This window comes from Triticum urartu, chromosome 7A, assembly GCF_056163025.1.
Source record: "Triticum urartu cultivar PI428250 chromosome 7A, HENAU_Tu73, whole genome shotgun sequence".
Lineage (NCBI taxonomy): Eukaryota > Viridiplantae > Streptophyta > Magnoliopsida > Poales > Poaceae > Triticum > Triticum urartu.
In genome coordinates this window covers 668,456,759-668,466,694 of record NC_141879.1, presented here as the reverse complement: position 1 = coordinate 668,466,694, position 9,936 = coordinate 668,456,759, and the positions used below count along the sequence as shown (strand labels likewise).

General features: G+C 47.5%; 1 protein-coding gene across 1 annotated transcript; it reads left to right on the top strand.

Annotated features, from left to right (window-relative positions):
• The first annotated feature begins 2,988 nt into the window (after positions 1–2,988).
• LOC125525336 (myb family transcription factor MPH1) lies at positions 2,989–6,522 on the top strand. Its single transcript, XM_087536289.1, is given in 5 exon segments — positions 2,989–3,253; positions 4,925–5,021; positions 5,186–5,362; positions 5,474–5,564; positions 5,980–6,522. Coding segments are annotated over 5 exon segments (753 nt in total). The 5' UTR covers positions 2,989–3,129; the 3' UTR covers positions 6,244–6,522.
• Positions 6,523–9,936: the final 3,414 nt, after the last annotated feature.

Sequence of the window (9,936 nt, the reverse complement as noted above, 5' to 3'; positions counted from 1 at the left end):
GCTAGGGTATGCAGCGCTTGACAGAGCCATCTGGCGGGAGAAATCGAGAGTGAAGGGCATTAAAGAGGGAGACGCAGGCGCAAAATTCTTCAAAGCGAAAGCATCAGCCAGAAGGAGAAAGAACTTCATCATCAAGTTACAGGTCGACGGCTGATCATCACAGACCAAGACGCAAAAGTGAAGGCTTTCCACTCCTTTTTTGAGCCTATTTTCGGAGCAAAGGAACCCCGCTCCAGGAAACTGAACCTGTCCAGGATTGGATACACAAGACTAAACCTTGCAGAGATGGACGAGGCTATCACGGAGGAAGAAATCCTGGCGAACATCAAGGAGTTGGATGGATACAGTGCCCCAGGGCCTGATGGGTTTACGGGCTTGTTCTACAAGCGGTGTTGGCCCATAATCAAAGAGGATCTGACAAGGGCCGTCCGGGCCGTACAAGCGAACGCATCGACGCACCTGCATCGGCTGAACCAAGCTACTATGATCCTCCTCCCAAAGAATGCAGAGGCCCTGACCACAAAAGACTTCAGACCCATCAGCCTTGTCTGTAGCTTCGCCAAACTAATCACCAAGATTATGGCCACGAGGATGCAGCGCCGGATGAATGAGCTGGTCGGCCCTTGCCAGAATGCGTTTATCAAAGGGCGCGCCATCCACGACAACTTCTGTTACGTCAGCGGGCTGGCCAAAGCTCTCCGGCGTGCGAACACGCAGGCGATAATGGTGAAGCTAGACATCCAACGCGCCTTCGATACCGTTTCATGGGAGTTCCTGCTTGAGATGCTTGCTGCAAGAGGTTTTGGGAGAGGATTCACCAACTGTTTGTCAGCACTCCTCAGCTCCTCTTCGACAAGGATCCTGGTCAATGGTGATCTATCGGAACCGATCAATTTAGTGAAGGGACTGAGGCAGGGAGACCCACTATCACCGCTACTGTTCGTACTGGTCATGGACTGCCTTGCTATGCTCATCGACAAGGCGGTGAAGGCCGGGATTTTGGGACCGATCGGCAGTCAACAACTACCCTTCAGGCTCTCGCTGTATGCAGACGACGCAATCTTGTTCATCAACCCATGCCGCAAGGAGGTACTGGCACTGACACAAATTCTCAAGCTCTTCGGTGAAGCTACGGGCCTACACACCAACTTTGCAAAATCTTCGGTCTCCACGATCTGCTGCAATGGGATCGACCTCCAACAACTGCTGCAGGACTTGGGCTGCCCCATCAAAGAATTTCCCTGCACTTATCTGGGCATGCCACTGACGGACAAGAAGCTAAAGAAGAATGACTTACAGCCAATCTGCGACAAGCTCATTGCAAGGATGAAGGGGTGGAAGCTTGCCTTTCTTTCCCTTGATGGGCGGCTGGATCTGGTCAAGACAGTGCTCTCGGCGATGCCGATTTTTCAAATGCTCGCATTGATACTACCTGGGTGGCTGGCTAAGCTGATCGACAAGGTTCATCGTGGATTCCTCTGGGAGGGCAGCAAGGTGGCGGCCGGAGGCAAATGCCTCGTCAACTGGGGTACTGTCTGTCGACCAAAGGAGTTTGGAGGGCTCGGCATCACCAACTTGACAGCCCAAAGTCGCGCCCTACGGATGAGGTGGTTGTGGCTCTCCTGGAACGACGGCACCAAAGCATGGCAGGGGCTGGAGTTGCCTATCGACTCATCGGTCAGATCTCTATTCAACGCGTCTGTTGACTTCCAGCTGGGCAAGGGCGACCGCATTCTCTTTTGGAAGGAGCCGTGGTATAAGGGCATCAATCTACAGGACACCTTCCCGGTGCTGTTCATTGCACCAGGAAAAACCTCACCATTGCGCAGGCCTTGGAGAACAACAGATGGATCCAGCACCTAAAAGCCAACCTCTCGGCTCAGGCAACGAGGGAATTCCTGAAATTGTGGGAGGCAATCCAAAATATTCAATTAACTCAAGAACATGACCGTGTCCAATGGAAATGGACAGCAGACGGCGTGTACACGGCGAGATCGGCATACAAGATTCAGTTTGAGGGCTGCACTCGACCATCTTGGGCTGCATTCCTTTGGAAATCTGATGCACTGGGCAAATGTAAACTTTTTGCGTGGTTGGCGCTGCTGGGACGATGCAACACAGCCGATGTCCTTGCGAGGAAAGGCTGGCCTCACAATCCATCTTGCTCTCTTTGCAATGGGCCAATGAAGGATATCGTGCACCTGCTAGCTTCCTGCCCCGTATCCATCCGAATTTGGCAAGATATCATCGCTCGCTGCAACCTTCATCCGGGCCTCGCTCCATCCTCCGCTACAACCTCCCTGGGGACTTGGATCGAGCAGTCCAATGGCCTCATTTCTTCATCAGCATGGAAGCCATGGAGTGCATTCGTACAGCTGGTCTGGTGGTCATTATGGAACGAACACAACGCACGGATATTCAGAAACCAGCCATCGCCACAAAGGACCATAGTTGAACGATTGATTGAAGAGGCAGCAGTCTGGCAAAGGGCGGGACGGGGTAAGGCCATCTCCCTCCTCAACAGACCAAGAGAACCAGACTAAGACAGCTTAGTGCAGGAAACGGAGATGCCATGTACAACTTGTGCAGGCCTGATCATGTAACAATGCTGTAAATTAACTTTCTTCAACCCCCCCCCCCCCTATATCAATGAAAAGCTGCTCCATAAGCATTTTCGTTAAAAAAAATTGTAGTACTAGTTGGCTGGGTCGTGGACATGGACATGCCACTTTTTCTCCAATTTGGGCTTGTTCCTACCAATTCTTCCTGGCCTGTGTTCTCTAGGTGCTACCTTTCTGAGAGGTAGCGAGTTAAGTGAGCATGGATGTTTGACTGGACTAGGTCAGCAAAGTCAGCCATCTCTCTTTCTCTCTCTCGCTTTCTTTGATCCACACATTCCATATATCCGCTCTATATGAAGTACGGTTGTACTTAAAAAATTGTACTGGGCTTCAAGTTCATCATTGTTAGGCCAAACCAAAACTCTCTCTCTCTCTCTATACATATATATTGGACTTGATTCTGGTGTAGCATCATCAGCTGTGTGTGTAATTGTGTACCAGAAGCTTGGGAATCAGAATCAGACCGAGTTGAAGGGTGAGCTCTAGCTGAGAGACATACTGTGCAAATATGAGAGGGTTCGAGAGGAGAGGCGTCCGGCAGTACAACCGGTCCGACGAGCCACGGATGCGGTGGACGGAAGAGCTGCACCGGCAGTTCATCGAGGCCGTCGACTGCCTCGGCGGCCAGGATGGTCAGTTCTTGCTTCTCTCTCTCTCGCGCGCGCGATAATTGCGAAGTTGCATTGCATGCATGGATTTCACTGATTTGCACTGCCGGAGGATCACCTGTCAAATATTGTGCATATGGACCGATTTAAGGGTGGATTTTGCTTTAGTCGTGCGGTAGGTTAATTAGGCCGGATTTGGTTCAAGTTCATGGCAGGAAGGAATGATAGAAAGCCCCCCGTGATATGTATGCATTATTAAATTGATTAACAGAAATGATAAATGGCAGTACTATCGTCTTCGCGCTGCTTTATTTCTCCTTAATCTCTCCTTCAATATTGGCTGACTTTGGTAATAGGTTTTTTTTTAGAAAATGAGGATGACCCCCGGCCTCTGCATCTGGGTGATGCATAGGTCACTTTATTAATTATTCTCACAGGACCTTACAAAGTAATACCATAGTAAGACTAAAGCCGCCGTCTAAGCAACAAACTATTGCTACACCTATCGAGTTGATGAAGGGGCGCAGATAGACTGGGCCTAATACCAAAGAGACATCGCAGCCAAACCTAACATCTAAGACCTGAGGACCCATCCAGGACCCATGCCGGGCATGGGTCTCGCCGATCCGGCATGCTCTCAGAGGCCGCCGCCGCCAACTGCCACCGCCCCATCTTCAGAACTGTACTGATGCATCAACCTTGCTCGGTCTAGCTATCGTCGACGCCACGACGGCGCCCAACGGCACCTCCTCCATGCGCGCAAACAGCTGTGCATGTTGCGGTCGCCACTGATACAACTCAGCACCATGCTGCCGAGTACCACCAGCCGACACAACTTGAAGTCTTTGGAAGATCTGTCGTGCGTAGCACCTGCCGACTAGGCATGACAAAGCGTAGCACCTGTCAGTCAGGCATGACTTAACATCTCCACCGAAGCTTCGTGCAAGACGAAGCCGCTCTACCTCCTGCCTCTGACTTCCAGCGCTGCTCCACAAACGATGCTTCCAAGAGAGAAATGACACCGCAGTGCCGCCATCATCCGATCTGGAACACCAGATCCTAGGGTTTCCCCCAGAGCAGCACGAGTGGGTCGACAATAGTTACACGACGATGCCTCCATCAAGGTAACGGCGTATAATGCTGCCATCGCCTGCCAACGGCTTGGTTTTCACCGGCAACCATGTCTCCCCAACTCGCAGCCGGGACTAGATGATGGATCTCGAGATCCGATCACCAAGCCTCTGGCCGGCCGTCTCTGACGGCGAAGATGACCACCACCATTGGCCAGCGAGACTTTGGTACTAGGTGACAGCGGAACTGCCGTTTTGCCAAAATAAACAGCATTCATCATGATTTTAATCGATCTTTTCCGCCTATAGAAGTCTACAATTTGTATGTTAAGTACATCCTTTATCTGCCATTCATCAAGTACTCTCGTCACAACTTAGGGATCGGCTATGGATAAGTTGCCTGGTCGTCCTTCTTTCTTCTTCCCCCAGCTTTCTTCCTCCTTCAACTGTTTCTCCTCCCACAAAGTCCACTTACCCAAATTACAAATTCAGTCAAGTTACATATAGCTATTGTGCACAACTTAACCATGTCCAAGATTATCAATTTTTAGTTCTTTCCTTCACGGCCGGTCGATGATCCGGTATATACGCTGACATCAATTCTCTCCTCCCTTGGTCTGCGCAGAGGCAACACCAAAGCGAATTCTTCAGCTAATGGGCACAAAGGGGGTCAGCATATCTCACATCAAGAGCCATCTTCAGGTACTTTCTTACTATCGCATGTTTTTTATTCGCAAAGGAGATATACCTGGCCTCTCCATCAGTTGATGCACGATCACCATTAATTTCAGAGTCTCTTAAATGTGTATGAGTTGTTTCTGCACCCCAACTTCTTGACTAATTTCTCTTAATTATTTCAAAACTTGGTCCATTTGCAAATGTATAGGTCAAGCTCTAGCAACAACAACAACAACACTAACCCACCCCACACGTCAGTGAATCGTTGCCATGATCATTGCATCGATGGCAACAACACAAGAACAGCGTCTTCAGACAGGATCAACGCTCCCTCTAACGTCGTGTTTCGCTGCGGCCACCGCTCGACGTTGCCGCCGTGCCAAATGTGAGTACTACCATAATTGCATCATCAATCCGGTTCTTAATTGAAGTTCATATGTGTCAATGTGTGTATTATTGAGTTTATTAAACATGCCAGCTATATCTCATTATACAGAACATCGATAGAAGAGGTTTCTAGGAGCTGGGAGGAGAGTAGCAAGCGGCTGCCATGGAGCTCCACCGGCATGCTAATTACACCATAGAAGGTTGGAGTAACTACTAGTGATCAAGCATTTCACAAATTAATTTGATTGTGTACTTGTCTGATGTCTTGACTAGCTCTTGACATTGTGTTCATGCAGAGCTTGCGTGTAATTGATATTTTTTTGATATTAACATGGTTTTTATAAATATAAAAGGCTAGAGACAAGCATGAATGAACTTAGACCAGTAAAAAATAATATATGAACCAATCTAGAGGAAGCAAATATTACTCATATTGATATCTTTCTTACTTACCATCGACCATACATGCATGTGCTATATAGGTTTTCTAACAAAGATGAAGCTTCTAGCTAGATGTGCAATATTAGTTGCTTGATTACTAGCAATATTATACAAGCACTCAAACACATGTTAAATTTTCTTGACATGGCTAATTAACCATGTACGTTGTTGCAGGCGACCGGTTGGTCACGTCACACCGTTGACAAGATGCGCCAGAAGAAGCAGCTACCAGCAGCGGGGTGTGACCTAACATTGTCGATCGGCCGGTGTGGGGAGTCAGAAGCGACCAGTGACGCTGACATCTCGAGCACGGCCACTGAGGAGGCCGCCGCGCTGGCAAGGGGTCGAGGTGCCGGTGGCCACCGTCGCCCTGAGGCCGCCGCTGATCTGAACCTTGACTTGAACCTCAACATCGCCGTCTCATCTTCTCGGCTCTGATGTGTGATCCATGACCCCATGTGTAAATATTAGAGCTGCATTATTGTACGTATTGTATATATTTAGTCCCTGCATCACATATTAGTAGTTGCTGAAATGGATGTATTTTGGTGCTAGGTACATCCGTTTGAGCGACAACTAATATGGGACGAATGAAGTATTGATGTATGGCAGGTCATCATACTTGTTATAACGTTGTTGCTATGGTAGTTATTTTTGTGGAAAAAAAACTACCATAGCAACCACCGGCACCTATCGGGCTAACTTTTTGGCCAAATTGATGAATTGTCACACGTTTGCTCTCTCCAACCCCAAGCTAAGATGCTTCCTCTTTGGCTGCGATTGATTATTTATTTTTGAAGAAGGGGATCTCTCCCTAGTTTCATTAATGACCATGTATAAATACAATGTACTACTCCCTCCATCCAGGTGTCTAATGAGCTGCATTGCAATCTAGGTGATCAGAGTGAGGACAACAAATTTTGTGGAAGCATACAAATAACCTATGCCTTCCCTTATAGCATCTAAAATCTAGCAATTAATTATTTTGGAAATCCTGGATTCCTGGACAAAGGGAGTAAAACAGTAAAAAAGATAGGAAACTAGGCGTGGAGCACTCCCATGCAAAAAAATAAAAGTTATCCAGGGCCACATCATGCACAAGAAAGCAGAGCCAAAAGCATACTTGCACTCAAAATGTACTTCTTTAGTGCTGCACATCCCCTTAACCTGCTAAACACGATGGACACCACGTCCATGACTCTTCTGGATTCATCATGATTTCGATCAATCAAATGTTTTCACTAGTTAATTTGGATGTGTGCATCCTTATTGTCTTGAGTAGCTCTTTTACATCATGTTGATGCTGGGTGTAATTGATATATTTCTTATATCGATACATTTCGTTTATAAAAAAAAGCTAGGGAAAACATCAATTAACTTTGACGTAAACCAATCATTAAAAACTAATACTGCGAACAATCAAAGAGGAAGCAAACTCGGGGGGTGGGGGTGACTTTGTGGGAGTCCGGACACCATGCGAAGATCCGCTTGGCCCACTATCAATTGGATCACTCCTTATAACACATATGCTTTGTCATTAGGTCCTTCTGGCCTACCTGTGTTGTCTGAATTTGTTGTCTATTTAAGGGACATGATTGGATAACCGACTCCCGTATGCTGTTCGTGGATGGATAGTGTGTCTGTTTTATGGGTCAGCGTTCGAGATGCTCTAAATCCTCAAAAGATACTATTTTGAGGAGTTAACAAATTTGTTAGTTCGCACCAGCAGACTGCCGTGTTTTGACTGTCCAGGGGATGCATGCATGCTCCTGTAATTAAATAGGAGCTGCTTGGTTACTAGTAGCAGTATTAGCATTGAAACATAGCTTTAATCGTCCTCACATGGCAAACTAACTACTTCACGCTGTCAGCAATTGGCTGGCCACAGGCCACGTCACGCTGGCAGCAAGACGCGTCAGAAGAAGCAGCTAGCAGACGGCCGCCGCCGTTTTGCCGCCGCTGATCTGAACATTGACCTCCAGGAGCCGTTATTGGGCTGTCTCGTGATAATTAGTTTGGGCCACAGATTCGTCAGGACCATCACGGTCGCTAGTATAATATGATGTGGTTGGACTACTAGGGATTCGGCTGTGAGAGAAGTTGGCGTCGAGAACGAGCAAAGAACCATGTGGTCACAAGGAAAATGCTTCCCTGTGTTAAGCAACGCATTATGTGCCCAGTCGTGACAGGCTGTTGGCATACGTTCCAAGGGGAGCCCGGCTAGGATAGCCCGGGTTGTTAGCATGTTTATCTTTGTAACAACTCTATCTCTCTATCCTCTTATCCCTTGTACCCCAAGTTATAATCTCAACCATGTATGTGATCTCGGAGTCGCGCCCCAGTATATTAACACGTAGCCGTTGGTCAGACGAAGACACGACGTTAAACCCAAGTTTTCACACCCTGAAGCCGATTATTCGCTGGCCGCGATGATTTCCTGCAGATTCCGGCAATAAACTCGCAAAAAAGATGTGGCTACGTGCTTGGCGCTGGCTAGGCACCGCCTCTTTGACATTGCAACAACCATAAAAAAGTTACGTGTGGATCCGCTCAAGTTACTTTTCAATTGACTTGCACCACGGGGAAATTTTCTCTCACCCTCCACTCCTTGAGTAAGGAGGCAAAATGGTTTAGGTTACACATTTAATGTATCAACAGTTCATTTACTCACGTCGGCGTAGTATTGACTTTTGTGCACTGATCTTATGTTCTAGTGCATAGTGTTAGCAATGGCGGAGCCAGAATTTTTGTGAAGCCTGGACAAAGTTGAGCCAAGTGTCTAACTTAAAAATCAAAGGGTACCAAGGGTACTCGGCCAAGGCCGATATCCGCTCGGCAACCAGTTTACCGATTGTGACACTCGGTAAACTCTATTCGGTGTACCCTCTTCAGTTTCACCGAGTTCCTTCCCTCAAATACTCGGCAAAGACTTTACCCAGTGTCAACATGAGCTACAAGGCAGAATCTACCTTTCGTACCATACTTGGCAAAGATGGATCCACTAAAGGGTGGCGTGTGTCCTTGATGTTTACCAAGTGTCGTCTTCGACAAAGTGTTCACAGGTTTGCCGAGTACCTATTGCACGATACTCGGCGAAGATGAGTCATTGGAGGGCGCCATGTGTCAAAAGGCTCGGAAGCCATAAGTCATAAAGCAAGGCCATGCCTAGAACTAAACCTGCTATGTTGACGTTAAAAGTATAGCTAAGTGGTGAGGTATCTAAAAACAATGAAAATTTTTTAGCATCCAAACATCTTATAGGACACTACAAGGTAAAAAGAAGGGCAATTCTACGCGTCCGCCGGATGATAAACTGATAAGATCAGTCGCCTCGGCAACCGTCGGATGCCACCCGAAACACCATCCGATCTACCGTCCCAGTCAACTGGGCGCCTTCGCAATAGCTAGCTTGTTGCGCCCATGGCTTTGCATCAAGGACCTTGTTGCAAAGGTCCACTGAGACATCATCACTACCCCGCCATGGACCGTCGCCGGCCGCCGGAATCGACGCGCCTCCTCCGAACCAGCACTCCGAGCAGTTGCCTCTACTCCAGCACGACAACAATGAAGTCTCACATCGGCACTCCTCTGTCGATTTCTGCAACCTGAGCTATGTTTCTGAAACATGCGTCTTGTTGCAATGCTTGCCCTCGTATAGAGCAGGGCGCTCATTCTGTGCTTTCTGCAACTGGGACTATGTTTCTGAAACAATACCCTTGTTGCAGAAGTGAAAAATATTGATCGTCGAACCATTTTTCTTCTTTGTGAAACAAGCCCTCTGTTGCAAAAAAATTCTGAAACTAGACCCTGTTGCCGAAAGAAAAACTTCACCACCAAGCACTTTTTCTTTCTTTCTGAAACTAGATATTTGTTGCAGAAAGCTAGTGAAACAAGATGCTTGTTGTGAAAAAAAACTAGCTGCAAGGGACTTGTCATCAGTGCAAGCGCTCGATCAAGATCAATCTGACGGCTACACAGGCGGCGGATGTTGTGCGGGCATCAGCCGGCTGAAGGTTACCGTTTTCCTAAAAAGAATGAGTTTCTAATTCACATATATAGATTAGGTGTTGTGATTTGAAGATATTCAACATAGAGAGGTTGTAAGAAAAGAGAAACATACAGAATATACCA